This window comes from Lampetra fluviatilis, chromosome 29 (genome assembly GCF_964198595.1).
Source record: "Lampetra fluviatilis chromosome 29, kcLamFluv1.1, whole genome shotgun sequence".
In the NCBI taxonomy this organism is placed as follows: Eukaryota; Metazoa; Chordata; class Hyperoartia; order Petromyzontiformes; family Petromyzontidae; genus Lampetra; species Lampetra fluviatilis.
The window spans coordinates 5,643,635-5,658,966 of record NC_136303.1 but is presented as its reverse complement, the minus strand read 5'-3'; the positions used below and the strand labels follow the sequence as shown (position 1 = coordinate 5,658,966).

The 15,332-nt window shown below is 42.0% G+C and overlaps 1 protein-coding gene across 5 annotated transcripts in view; it reads left to right on the top strand.

Annotated features, from left to right (window-relative positions):
• LOC144942969 (zinc finger and BTB domain-containing protein 16-A-like) overlaps nucleotides 1-15,332 on the top strand; it is a 60,813-nt gene that overhangs the window by 30,955 nt on the left and 14,526 nt on the right. For all 5 annotated transcript variants that reach the window (XM_078870041.1, XM_078870042.1, XM_078870038.1 and 2 more), the window contains exon 8: nucleotides 794-880. In XM_078870041.1, the coding sequence (XP_078726167.1) occupies nucleotides 794-880 (87 nt within the window). The remainder of the gene's footprint in view (nucleotides 1-793; nucleotides 881-15,332) is intronic.

Genomic DNA, 15,332 nt, shown 5'->3' with positions numbered 1-15,332 from the left:
TGTACAGTGACTGACCCATGCCAAACTTAAAACCCATTGGATATCGGCTCCACGAAATAATATGAACATCAGAAATGGTTTGGAGTTTTTGTCACCGAATTTTTATCCTCGCTGTGCTCTCGCTATCTCATGAGATGAAGAATCCATTCAGATCTCTCACATTTAGCAGTGTAATAAGCCTCGTGTGTTCGAGAACAGGTCACGGAAACGGTTATAACACAACACTCCTTATTCTGTGCTAGCGCTACGTGCCTTGACCGAAAGAACCAAGAATATGAATCCCTGCAGTCACGAAAGCTTTAAATTAAAAAAACAATACAATACTCCTTATGCATTCCCTGAAAACATTACTGCTTATGAATTCGCTTAACACAGTACCACTTATGATTTCCCTTTAACTGACGCCTGGTCATTTTCCCACCCTGCCCTACCACAGAGAGTTTTGTTTTTTTCTCCATTGCAATACATAGTCTTATAGCCCTGCAGGTATTAACAACAACACAACTGTACCACCATTGTAACCTCATTTGCCAGTAGCAAAATATGATAATAGTTTTTTTACCCTTCTAGCTGGCAACAAAACTGACACTGTACTCAGTGGTAAGAACACTTACTTTGTGCAAATGTAACAACCACAATGGACAAATAATTAAATATTTTTTTATTTTTATTTTGGGTGTTCGAAATTCAGTGAGGTGCACGTAAACGTTTATGATGGTGGGTGGTGTGTTTCAGTTGCTGTCTTTTTATTTAAATCGTCCGCATGTTTACTGTTTTCTTGTTTTGTTTTTAGCAAACGGGCAAAGTTACTCCTGCGAACAGTGTGGCGCCGCATTCACCAAAGAATCCAGTCTGGAGCATCACAGGGAGGCACACAGAGGTAAAACAACAACAACAAACCCTTTAATAAACACTCACAGTATCTGTCGCTTTCACGAACAAATGTTGTCGATCAAAGCTCCGCAACTTGTCGGGCGAAACACATGTTTATTCAAGCACAAGAGCCGAGCGTGATTTCTGAGGCCCTTCAAAAGTTCTTGCCGAGCTCACGTTGGCAACTCCCATTGACAAAGTTTCCTTTTTTAATTGAATCGAGTTACTGTACAATACATTCCTTAAAGTCAAGTGCAGTTCAGTGCACGCGTGAGTGCCAAAAGAAGGTGGCACGGCTGCTACATAATGTATATTGCATCGCATTTTGTGGCTTGGTATTACGCCAGGCAGCACAGGGGTTGGCATTTTGCCAAATCTCCTAAATAGTCACAAGCCGTCACATACTACAGGGTAGAGGAGGAGGAGGGGGGGATGAGAGCGCCACGTTATTCAGCCGTGTGGAGTTGCGATGACATTGCGGTGCACAAAGGAGCCGTCAGAATTATAGTATGGCTATCCGGCTGCGCTCTTGATCTACTGTATATCCCGTAGTGTCAACACGGTTCGTGTTTTTCTGGCCCGTGTTGCGATCCGTCACCACCATCGTATTATTGACCTTCGACATAGAGCCTCTGCTCTGGGCTCCCTCTACCGCACCGCCCCCCCTGTTTACCCCCCCACAAAACCACCCCGTGTACCCGGGCTCTCCGCCAAGAGAACATTGTGTTCCTGTGGCGTGCAGCGTAGATCAGAGGCAAACACTGTGTGTGCGTCTTGGCCGGCACGGCCAGGGGCTGCTGAAAATGCGGTGGTAAATAAGCAGATCTGTTTCCACTCCGAATACAATAAATGATGCATGAAGATGCTTTACTTTCCATCACGTCACACATGAACTAGCCATCCTTTTATCATGACTAATTTACGACATTAAAACCGAGCTGCGACACGCGACTTGTGGCTGCTGCTTCGTGCCCACATCTGGTTTGGGTGTAAAGAGCGGGGGATTTCAGATGTGCGATGCAATGTCAGAGGACATCGGTGCCTTTGGAAAAAAAAACACGTTTCACGTGTTTCGACAACAACTCTCGCTGCACGCTTTTGTTTCTTACACAAATGTACGAGTAAGGTGTGGTTTGGCTGAATGCATTACATATGTATCAGTTGTGGTATTCAACATCAGTGTTGTGTTGTGCAGTTTAATTTGGTTGCTTCGTAGTCTAGGTCTCCATTGAAACAAATATTTTTAGACTCAATGAGATGTAATCTGATATCTGTACAATATAAATATGAAATAATAAAGCATTTCGCGTAGCTCATACAATGATGACTTAACTGTAGAAGCGTTTGTGACATAACCCGCACAGATATGCCAAATGAGAATTGACTAATCCTTTGTAGCTTTGTCATTCACAGCTCATAATCCATTTGTATATTAGCTGATGTGGTGTGCAGTAGTTATTGGAGTGGCATTAGCCACTCTGGCCATTGGGTAAGTGAAGTGGCGTTGCCTTAGGCCTCCGGGTATCAGGTTATAGGATGCATTAGAGTATAAGGAAAACTGAGAATTAGCATGTCCCTATTATGGGTAATTTGGCCAGGAATACTCCTCCTCTGGGCATATTTTAATTTGTTAACAAAGCACAAGCATGGTTTTGCGTAAAATAAATCTTACATTACAAATGCTACCGTATAGGCATTTTAAGAGCTGTGGTTTGAAAGTCGGGTGCTTCATTGGACATTGAAAGGAGTTTAAGGCATGCGTGTAGTTATTTATATAAACTTCCAACAGATGGTTTATCGAAAAAAAAGGTTTATTTGACATAGCAAAGTTATGAATCAGACAGGATGTACTTCAGCAAATTGTTCTTTCCAGAGTGCTTAAATAACAGATGTATTTAAGTACAAAAAACATTTTTTTTCAAATACCCCGAAATAATACCACTTTGGGTTTTTTAAAATGGTTTTTACTTTATTTTAATGTTGTGAGTCACTAGCTCAGCAGCGTACACAGGTCGTGTGCCTGCTGTGCTTGAGAAACTTGTTGTTCGACTCCGTGCTACTTCTGTGGCATCATCAAGTGGACTGTGTTCAATGTCCCTGCCAGGCCAGGCCAGCCCGATGATTGTGTCTGCAGGCTGCTCCAGATGTTGGCCTTGCCCTTCCGGCACTTCGCATAGACTTTGCCGCTAAACTGGGCAGCACATGCCAGCCCTCATCAGGGGTAGTTTGAAATTGATCTTTTGTGTTATTTTGTGGTTCTTACCACCCCCCTTCACCCCCCGCCCCCCACCGCTACTGCCACTGTTATTTGTGGGTTTACGTAAGAATACTCAGTAGCGTGCTTTTTCTGCCTATGATAGAACTCGTAAGCAACTGTTATGGTTTTCCCACTTTTGATCTCCGACTCACTTGAAGGAAACTCCTAACCAACGTGAAGTGATACTAATCTGCGTGAAATATTCCATCCATTCTATGTTGATTTAATGGGCCATTATGTACATACTGAAGTGTACAAGTACGCATGTATGTGATGGCAAATTTTATTTAAAATATACTTTGTCAACAATCATTGAAGGGCATTGCCGTATACAGTTTTATCAACAATCATTATAAAATGGCATTGCCTTATACAATTAGAGAGAGAGAGAAAAAAGAACAACCATACAGAAGTATATGTTATAATTAAATAAATATAGTATTCCCCAAACGTTAGTTCAGGAGCAGGTACATTTTATTACATGTGGGTGGCTGTGTTGTTATTCTATGCACCTTTAAGGCTATTAGGTTAGTTGTGTTTTCTTTGAGCATTTACTTTATCTGTGGTACGGTGAACAATTGGCCAGTGTTTTCGAGGAATGCCCACTCGAGCATATTGTGCAGACGTCTAAATTGGCTCCTTTTGGCCGAGGGTTCGGATGTACCGCATAGTTGCGCAGTAACAGTAGATGAGTTTATTGGGTCAAATGGCCAAAACAGCTGTTCTCAATCTTCTTTGAAGCCGTTTAATTCGTTCACGGGCGCATGCAAAGTTTGTTTTTCGTTGCCTACCAGCCATTAAGTGTGATTATGGCGAGTCTGGAAGTTTTTGGGAAAGTTTGCATCGTGACCTATGCACACACGACATGTGTTTTAATTTGCAAAAATATTGCTCGAGTTTTTATCGGTTACAATAACGTGCAATGAGAAACGAATAGGATAATCAAACATTTTTTCAAAGGAAATTGACAATATAGATTTAATCATTACGACATGTTATATATTGCATGTGTCACTTAGAGAATAAAGCTTGAAGTGCAATACCCCGTAACTCACACGTGCCGCAGCATTACATAATGTTTTATCGTGTGCATTCGACTTAGTTCAGTTTCCAGGTAAAGGCCAATGATTTAAATAAATTGACTCTCTTTTGGCACGAGAGACTTTCGCGAAAATACAAAGGGAAAAAATACGCAGAAACGGGAGAACAAGGTGCACCCAATCGGTGTGACCGAACTGGCGGTAAATATTACGCAGAACGCCTGTCTCGGCAGAGATCGTAATGCGGCGCATTTGGAATGTTGTTTTCCAAACAACTGTAAAGCCACTAACATAATAAAGCCAGCTTACAACAAAAAAAGAGACCGGAGCTTGAAAGTATTAACCCTTCCCCCTCCACCACCACCACCACCATCGTCGCCCTCCCCCCAATGGCTCTGGCCGGAGACGCAGGGGCAGCGGTTTCCATTTCCAGGCTGCTCAGTAATCCCAGTTCCCAGCCCATTCCCTGCTGACTGCCCAGAAATTCAGCCCATTCAGGGTCCCTTTCAGCAGCCAGGGGTCAGGCCTCGCTTGACCTACCCCACTGAAAACTGGAACACCCCTCCCTTCGTCCTCCCCGAGCTCTTTGTATGTACAGTGCTACCAGCCTGGGTGAGCGGCGTTCTCATGCCTCACTTTTTAATTCACAATTGTAAGGATTCCCGTTGTGTCTTGTTGCTTTGTGGCTCAGTCTTTGGCATTCATCAAGGGTTCATCCCTCATAGTAAAGAGGGAAGAGAAGGGAGTGGGGTGGGACATGAAATGTATTCAGCAAAAGAGATACGTTATACTTATTAACTTATGCAATGTAAACATTGGCTACAAAAAGGCCATAGTTCCAGACTGTGAACACGTGTGTGTGTTTCGGAGGACAGAATGTATCTTCGTTTGTGATACTTTACGAACCGGGCAGAATATTCGATTTGACCTCATTGCAATAGAATGGGGGAAAGTGTTGAAAATATCGCCCGAACTTTTTTGTCCGTTTCAATTGTCCACTGTTCTACGCACTGCCCCCCACCCAAATGTGCATTTGGCCTGGGTAAAAAACTCTGACATTCCATGCTGACCATGCTTTCCGGTGGCTGACTGCAGATTAAAGCTGCCTTGTCTCGTGTTACAGCCTCCAGTGAGAATTCACGGGGAGATTTACAGAATACAGGTTGTGGCAACGGGTTAGGGATTTAAGTTGTTGTTTTTCTCAACGTTGCCAGTTTGTAAAGAAAATGCCACTGTAAAATGTTTTGGTATCCTGTCTGCATTACTGCTTTACAGAGAACGGAAGTGTGTTATCTAAGATTTGTGCAATGCGTATCGTTGTTGTCGAAGCTTATTCAAATGTGTACCATACATTTAAAAAAAGTATTTTTTTTATACGGGACATTCACAGAATTCGTGAAAATGAATCATCCTTTTTTCTTTGTTGAAACTAGTTTCCCAGTGTAGAATGCTTAGTGTCAGCCTCAGCTGCTTTACGGCTAAATTTAGCATGTACTGCACACACATCTTCCCCTCCCATCGAACGGATAATGACTTTACAGTAGGGAAACACTGCCGCCTCCGACTTTCCCATCCTAACCCTGCTTTGTCCTCTAGCACCTCCAAGTGTCAACATGAAAGGCAGTAGGCAGCATCGGTGCGGGATGGATAGCTTCCCATTATAAGGGGAAGCATATTGTCACTGATAGCATCTCTGGAAGGCTGACAGATGACTAGCAAGCCGAGAGCCACCACCTCATTAAATGAGCCTGTGAGGAACAGCTGCCCCGGGACTTAAAAGGGCCCACGACTGTAATGTGCAGAAACAAAGCAATTGAAGAAGTACTGCCATGCATGCGTTAACCCGTTCCATCTTACGAGAGTTTGCCTTGCGATGGCATGCGCTCCCAGCATTCGGGAAATCCAGTGTACGTGTATTTCACAGTTTGCCTTTGTGCAGCGGTGTAACCTGTGTTCTGTTTAGTTCGCGATTCAGGCATGTAAGGCAGAAAAAACACATTTATGTTTATCTTACTCTTTAAATTTGGATGGTGTTGGGTTTTGACACTTCCCCCCCCCCAAGCAGGAAATATGTGTTCAAGCCCAATGCACTTTTGCGTTTTATTGATCTGCTTTATGCTTTAAGATATTTGGCGCAGTGTGGGGCGCACTTTACTACGACAAAGCAATTCAATATTGGAAACGTTTCCAGTACAATATGTCTGGCACATCGGAGCAATGAGAACGGGTTGGCTTTTATTTATTTTGTTTCGTGATAGCGATGTCGAGGCATTTCAATAGAATTAACCAAAGCCATTACACTCGCAGAAACACGATTTGGTTTACGTTATCTTTTTTTTTAATGCATCGATGTTCACGTATCTTTTAAAACCAAATATCTGGATTTATAAACGTGAATGCGTTGAGCTGACAAAGCAACATGCGTCTTTCCCTCTGCCCGGGCAAAGCAGTCGGAACAAAAGGCAAACAAAGGGTTGCAATGGGGGTTTGGCAGTGTTTGCAGGGAGTTAAGCACAGGCCACTGTATATGTTTATCAGCCAGTTCGTAGCTGTAAATTATCCCAGATGAAAAAAAACAACTTGTTGCCTCTTAAATATATTTACCATTGCCTTCACTATGGACGGACCCCCCCCCACCCTTTCATGCAGTATTATTATCATTATTTTTCTTCTGGCATTTGAACTATACACGCTTGCAATGATAGGGGTGAGAGAGAGAAAAAAAATTAGGCTTGGAAGCGAGCATAGTGTGACGCATTTCGACCTTCATAGGGATGCTAAAGCCAGCTCCGCAGCATGCTGATATTAGTGATGCGACGACATTTACACGTGAGCAAAGCTGCCGGTACGCTAAGCTCTGTTCCCGCCTCAGCCCGCTAACTACTGTCTTGCTCTTACATCGAGATGTGTTTTTTTTATCTTTGGACCTAATCTGCTTAGACTACTGAATTTGGTGGGCAGCAGAAAACCTCCAAAGATTATAGTTTCATTGAGCATGGGCCTTGATATTTTGACACGCGTGACCTACCGTTGACCCTGAAAAATACTTTTTTTTCGTACAGCACTTAAATGAGTGTTTTATGTGCTTTAGTGCCACGTTATTAAAATGTGACCATGCATGGCATGTATTAACTTTAATTACCCAATGCGACCTAGGTGAATAGAAACCACCACTTCTAACACTTTTCCCAAAGCATACTGAGCGTTATTGCGAAATTTATGCGTGCGGCTACGAGGTTAATCTGTCTGTATTTTAACTAGGTTTTCAGTTTTGATTCCAGGGTTTTTTTTGGACCCGTTTCAAATTTGTTTTGAAGATAACATTCTTTTTTCATTCAGGAGTTCTATTTTCAGCACTTTTTTTCTTTTCTTTTAAAAATCATATTTCACAGATTTCACCAAATGTGTAACAAGGGTGCGTGCCCACTTTTAAGCGACTTTTGAACCAGTTGGTGTTCTTTGGGGTTTTGCGTAAGTGTTCCTGCGATGATTATTAATTTAATGACTCAATGTGTAATGTGTTCTCGTACTAAGCCACTGCATTTAGCTGTGGTGCATCAGCACATATCCTGTTTTAGAAGGAGGCCCTGGGGGTGGTACGCTCGTATTATGTGCGTGGTCAGTTTGACCGTGATTCAAGCACATGACGGCCTGCTCCAGCAAATAGTTCTGGCACGATGACCATGCATCTTGCCCAACACCCCCCCCGCCCACCACTAGCCTCCCCTCTAATGGATAGGGCTTCATGAAATGATTTGGCCCCACTGGCAACATGGATTACATTTTGCATTGGTCACACGTTATATTCAGATTGGTCACGTGTGGAGTCAAGATGACCACGTTGCCCCCCACCCCCCCAATATAAATCTGCCATCTACACGAAATAAGAAAATACCTGGTCATAGTTCATAGAGTCGTGCTACTGGATAGACTGTGCACATATCCACAATTGGAATAAAAACAGTGCAACACAGTCAAATTGATAAGGCCTGTCTGCCTGAATTAACTTTGATTAGTTTATAAGTATTTTTTCCTTCGTTACATATCCAGGATATAGATGGTAAGAGGATGGTCATTGATGGAGGTGGCTTAAGCGCCTATTTTATCTGTACTCTATTGAATTTGTCTATGCATATGAAATACTTGTTCACATTGCTTTCTTAAACCAACTGAGAGGCATGCAATCATTGAGGCTTTGCATCTCTTTTGTAAGGGTGACCTAGTTAAGGTAAGAATGTCTTTAAGAAAGTCTTAATTACAAATCATTGAAAATGCCTTAATTAAGTACAAGAACCACGTTATTGACTTTCTCAGAGAGAGAGAAGAACGCCTTACACTTTCAAGTGTCGGTGCAGTGGTGTTTCCAGGACTCACGAGTCCACTTGTGTCCATGGGAATGGGATGTCGCAAGCATTCTGGTATCGTCTGGCTTTGACAACGACCAGATTGTTTGTGATTGTTTGTGTAAGCCAAGCCTGCATCCTGCACTAATTGTGCCAAATAACAAGCACATGTGCTAAAAAGAAAAAGAGCGGGGCTTACAGGTTGTTCACGAGTGTCTTGCGCCACAAAAGAGAAACCTTTGTGAGTTTTCAGACAACTTAATTTTCGTACTTGTTGCACCATTATGTTATACTTACCAAAACATGATGTTTCTGAATGTAGTAATGCTGATTTTTGTTTCTTTATTATTTTTACCACGATTCATCAATACTTTCCACAACCTCTTCACGACTTTCGTGGACTACGTTCTGCGTTAGATATTTGTTGCCAACAGCCATGATCAATCCACTGCTGGATGAAGGCTTCCTTCCGCATGTTGTTGCCAGCCGTCGTGGTCTCGCCGATGCCGTTGTTCGTCTCGTCACTGCACCTTTGCACTCATCAAGTCGCATCATCTCTCTGTGCTGCTCCTTCCTGTCGGACGTTTTTCCTTATTTTGACTGCCATTTCATCACCACCCGTCTTGTCCATTGGACATCATCGTTCATCTTAGCGACGTCCTGCCCGTGCATTTGTTTTTCTGAACTACGTTTGTTCTGTTCTGGCTTTTAGCGTGTGTCTCTCTCCGTCCCCCTTTGTTGAATGTTTCCGTTTTTGTTCTGCTTTCTGTGGCACTGTCCATGCGTCTGATTTTTGTCATCGTAGTTAATATGCACCAATTGACATATTTTCCTTTAGGCATATTGTTGAATGATGCTTTTTGAATTATGCCAGTTTTCCAAAATCACTCCATCCAGATCTCTTTAATCTCACATTTAGATCCCAGTCCACATTAAAAAAATTACCCAATTGGAACCAATGCCATTTGTAATTAGTTTACAGTTAAATTCCTCTTTTTTTGCAATGATAGGGGGAAACTAGGGGTAGGGGCCCTATTATCTGTGTTTTTGGTCACATTTTGCTTCTTTAATCCAAATGAAGTAGCATAAATAAATGTGGATAATAGAATGACTGGCGTATTACTGAAAGACCACTTCTGGGTAAATTTTGGATTAAATGCGCAGATTTTCTTTTTACAGATAAATTAATTTAAAGTGACGTACGGGGCATTTTTCTTATTCGCAAAAAGCAGATAGTAGGATACATTTGTCGTCACTGTGTACACTTATCAGCACTTGAGTGCAGATAATAGGTTGAATGATAAATCACAAGTAAGATATTGTAGCACATCTGGGCCAATTCTCACTGGGTTAGCTGCATGATCAGTGTAGATATTGTGATACATTTACCACCACTTGCAGGTTACTCCTATTATCTGTGAAGTATGGAGAAGATCTGCACAAACAGAAATCATAGGAAGGTCTGCAAATCGTTTTGAGGTTGCGGGGGATAATGTGCAGCGGGTGGTAGGAGGTTAGATAAAATCGGTTTCGCTGGACTGCATTATCTAAACCCTCAAACACTTCAAAATGCCTTCACGTGCTCCATCTAAACTCTATCCTGTGACATGTGTGTGAGCAGTGGTGATGATGTGTATCTTAAAATGGTTATACGTACAGTGCTTAGTTTAAAAAAAGATTATCAATGAGCAATCAATGCCATGAGGAGATTGGCGCATCCCCATATTTCTGGAAGTACGGTCAGAAATGAGAGTATTTGCTGTTCATTTTCATGCTTGAACCGCAATGGTTTTACATCATTGCCTTTCAAACAGGTATGATCCATTTTAATATTGCAGTGTGTATGTGTCCGTGTGTTCTATGGTATAATGTGCACGTCAATATACCATAATATTGAAAGGATTTCTCCCTGCAGGGATATCCCTGGACATTAATTCTCTAGTGTGTGTCCTTTGACTAAGGTATCTGTCTCCCTGCTGTATATGAGCCTTTGCATCGGATTTCATTTTTGTGTAGTCCCCCCCCCCCCAAGAATGGATATTGAATTGAGTGAGAGCAATGCTCAATGCATTCTATAAAATTAAATTGCTGCGCATGTGAAAACTGTTTAATTGGCACGAAACCACCCACATTAAATACATATTCCGCCTGCTAAATACGAATAAAATATGAACTAATTATCAATGCAACGTACGTCGGTTTTATTTGCCCATTGTGAACTTTGGGCGTGCGTGTTACACGTAATGCATTACATAGTTTACGTACGTGTCTTAGATGCAAATAATGCTTAAATAGCGACATTATTGTAAAATGTGCGCGCACATAACAGTTTAAATCTTGACTTAAAGCTTTCGGTAAAGTCACGTAGATAGTACGTGACTTTACCGAAAGACCCAAAGAGTACGAGTACATAACAGTTTGTTTTGTGTATCTCTCCGCAGCATGAAGGGCCACAGGTTTGTTCGTTGAAATGTTTTCCTGTCCATATACTTAAATTATAATGGACTTGCAATTAACTTGGTCTTGTGATAGTTGATATATCAAACGTCGCAGTGATTTGCTGTTCCATCTCCTGTGTACAGCCCTTTCCAGTGATGGACATTTCACATTCCTATGGCCAGTGGGGGGGATGGGGGGGGTCTACCGAGAAACCAACCACTGTCGACTTCCCCACAAAGTGGTATTCGTTTTATCGACTCAAGAGAGATGATGGGTTGAATCAACCCCCAGCCAGGATTTGAGCTATATATACTCGTACACAATAGACTCCACTCCACCCCCCCCCCCCCATTTGACTGCGTGTTTATTTTAATATGCCAACCCCCTCGTATAATTTAAATTCATTTCCTCTCCTTGTTCGCACTGCTTGTAGCGCATACCCTCCGGTGTGAGGCTGGCGGTGGCCGCGTGGTGAATTTGTGTAGGTTGTTTTAATTAGCGCTGTGTTTTTGGCGTCCGTGTTTGTGCACGGGGCTTGCGCGGAGCGACGCACGCGAGTGAGGAGAATGCTAATCTCTAGATTTTCCCCTCTCAGCTTAAACGCGCCTCCCTCTCCCACGGGCCTTTCCAAGCGCACGGGGTTCACAACCCCAGAGAGACGTGCGTAGCTCAAAGGGTCGGCGAGAGATGATTTACGAGTACGGAATACAAAATAACCATTCTCATTAAAAAGCCAGAAACCACTGAATAATACAATAAATGGTATTCTTAACCCCTTGGTACATTACAGGCCAATTTGTGCGTGTGCGTATTCCAAAGGCATGGCAATTAACATATTGATTTTTGCTGCGTATCAGTAATTTCATATTATTCTTATGCAGATGATTTTAGTGTGGGTTTTGGTGATTTAAAAAATAAATAAATCGGCTAACATTTTACTACTATTTCCCAAACCTACCATTCTTAATTGACATGTTTTTGTATGTACACTATATCATATCCTCTGTTTGCACACCATAAATGAATCCGCTTTTTTCATGTTTCTTCCCAAACACATCGTAACGGTAAATTAAGAGAGCCAGTCGCTTTTGAAAGAGGTGTCTATACAATGCATAGCACGCTTTCTCTGTGCCTGCACTGTCATTATTCAAATGTAAAGGATTTGTACGCTATTAAAATACGCTGCCCTGGCCACTTACATTTCAACAAATATGCACAGTGTTTTGCATTGTGATTGTGCGTCCCCATTATGTGGTTCGTGGCTCACGGAATTGGCCTTGCTCGAGTCCAACCCAGCAAGCGCCCGCTGTGTTTAGCAACTGTGCTCTCAAGTGTTATACACTGCATTCGCAAAAAAAACCACACATTTAAAAAAAATTCTCATTGTAAACGATTTCTTGTATCGTGTGCAAATGTACCATTGGTCGTATATGCACCCCATTATGTAGACATTTGCAGGACGGATTGTATATTTAATATACGCATGTATATTTTTTGTACGATATTGTGTGTTTAGGTGTGGACCTAGGGCGAAATTTATCTTTTATGGCTCTACACACACACACAACATCATTTCACTTGCCGTCGCGTTGGTGATGTTTGGGTGTTAGGTGTTTGTACATTACAAGGTCTTAGTCACTGCTTTTGAAGCCAACCAAACGGAAACATTTCTGGGGAATACAACCGCCAAGATATTCGTCCAACTGCTTTAAGGCTGAAATCCGAGGCGACAGCTGTAATAAGACGCTGTGCTGACCAGATCTTGGTGGCTGCAATTTGCCAAATGTCAGTCAAAGCAAAATCAAGTGCGGCCTGTAAACCACCCTTAATAAAATGTCTTCCTTGTGTTCGGCAAGTCAGGTGAAACAGTTAAATCCTGTGTGTACATTAATATTTCCATTGCTCTTTTTCCTGCTCCGTTCATCTTGTGCCATCTGCAGACTGCCCTCTAACCCAGGGCAGCTGGTTTGCCACAGGCAGCCTTCAGGGGCCACTACACATTATTAGCGGGCAGACTTCTATTTTAAATTCAGTGACCCACTTCCAACGAAACACTTGTGACCAGTTGGGACATAGTCACGGCCCTACAACAGCTGTTGTCCAGTTCCTCGAATGATTTAAACCCTTTACGGGTTATTGTGGCGTACAATAGAAAAGTAAACACGCTTGTTTTTGAACCATATGCGCCACACGTGTATTAATTCGAGACCACATAATACACGTTGCACAATTGCGGCGCGTTCATGTGACGATGTTTAAACCATGAAAAATTGTTATTGCTGATCTGTTTACCCCAAGGGTTTGAAGTACTTAATGTATTGTATGCAAATGTTCTATAACAGAACATTTTGTATGGTTTTGGCAAGTCCTTTTTTTCATGAAATGTCATACATTGAGCTTGATATTTTTTCAGCATTCACGATAAATAAACGTTTCTTAACTTTTTATTGACATGTCAAACTTTGATGTTTGTAATACAAGGTCAGGCAAAGTAGGCAGAATGGTTTTGATTGAGTAGGCATGCTGCCATGCTAAATAGAGCCAGTCTATTTATGGTCAGATTGAGCAATGTTTACATTTTACTATTGCAGTACTTGTGAGGATATTTTAGTTTTATAAAAATTCCCCACATTCTTTGGCTTAAATTTGTAACAAAAAAATGGCGTGGGTGGTGGTGGTCATTGTGATATCATAAATGCATCAACATTTAGTTGGCATTTATCGTTGCTGTAAACACTGCAGTTAAGTACACAGAGTGTTGCAGCAGATCGGCTCAGTAAGAAACCGTGAAAGGCATGTATATCCCACTGCCTTGTCAGGTTAGATTTGTCTTGGTCTGGGTGGGCTTATCTCCTCCATTGTGCTAATGCCCAGAGCAGCAGATGCTATGGTCTGTGGAAATGTCTTTTATGTCTCAGGCTATGCGGACTGGTTCCTGCACTTTCCCTGGAAGTTTTCTGGAACGTGAAACAATGCAAAAACCTATGCAAGGCATGTGTCGCTTTACTTAGAAGTGCCAAAATATGGTGAAGATGTTAAAGGAATGTAGATTCTGGATTATGATTTCAGTTATTTTTTACTCCAGAAACCACTCATGTCTATTCACTTGAGGGCTACAAGTGAAAGCTTAATATCAGGCCTTTGCCACATCTTCATGTTTCGTGTTTAATACATTTCCAGCATTTAAATCACCCTTGCAATGTAGTCCCATTGCAGTTAAAGAATATAACAAAAAAATAATCCTTGTCGGATGAGTTAATGCTTGTAAAAAAAGTAAGGGATTTGTTTTTTTTTATTATATGGGCCGTGACGCTGGAGGTTAATAAGCTTGCTTGGGCTACACGGGGGTGCTGCCATCTTGAAATTCCACAGTCCCTATGCAGCTTTGCGCTTGCGTAACTTTGCCATTGCTCTGCCGCATATGAAAATTCCATAAAAGATCCGGGAGCAACCTCGCCAGAGGAACAAGAATAACAAAAAACACCCAAGTCCTTTTCCATCTCTTACATTGCCATCTGTGTTGCCAGTCAATAGAGTAAAGTGGATGCCGAGTTCAAGATTGAATGCAAATTTTGCCCAAAAAATATTTTTGTGTGCAAAGTAAGCTCTAAACAGAGAAGGAGAGTATTCAAACCACCGCCCGATTATTTAACGCTTTTTCTGCTGGAACCATGTTCAAATTCCACAGCAGGAGGTAGGACATTCAGGAACAACCTTTGACCCTGCACGTTTTGACCTACAATAGTCATGCTCGTAGCTTTACATTAAAATGAGAGTACACAGAATGCAGAATGCCACTTGGGGGGTTTGGAGTGAATTACACTGCCAAGGCTTGGCTACAGCTAAGCCAGCTTTCTTGGCTAACATATTTGCTTGGGTTTTTTTTCAATATAAATTTTGCTCTTGCAGTTAGCTTAATTAGCAGCGAGTTTACGTAGTCGAATTTACACAAAGGTGTACCAGAGCTCTAAACTTGGAAAACATAAGTGAATGACACAGATTAAAGAGTTAAGCAGCGTTATTTAAAATAAATGAATATGTAAGTCCACATGCTGGATTAAGGCCTCCTCAAGTTTTGTCATTCATTGGGGGGGGGTGTGGGGGAGTGATTAGTTTACCATACTTTACCCATTCTGGTGAGTGTTGGTTGGTTGAAGGGTTGGTGCCAGGACTGGTTTAGATATCACTGACCACTGACGCTGGTCTTGTTTGGGACTTCAACTCATGTCGCGAGTTTCATTGTGCAATGTGCCAGCTGCTGTGCTGCTGGTCCGTATATCATTGCAATGCGTTGCTCAATACAATCTTTTTAAGTTATTTTGTTTGTCATCGAAGTAAAACACGTTGCTAGGTTTGTGCCATGAGTCACCTCAACTTGGA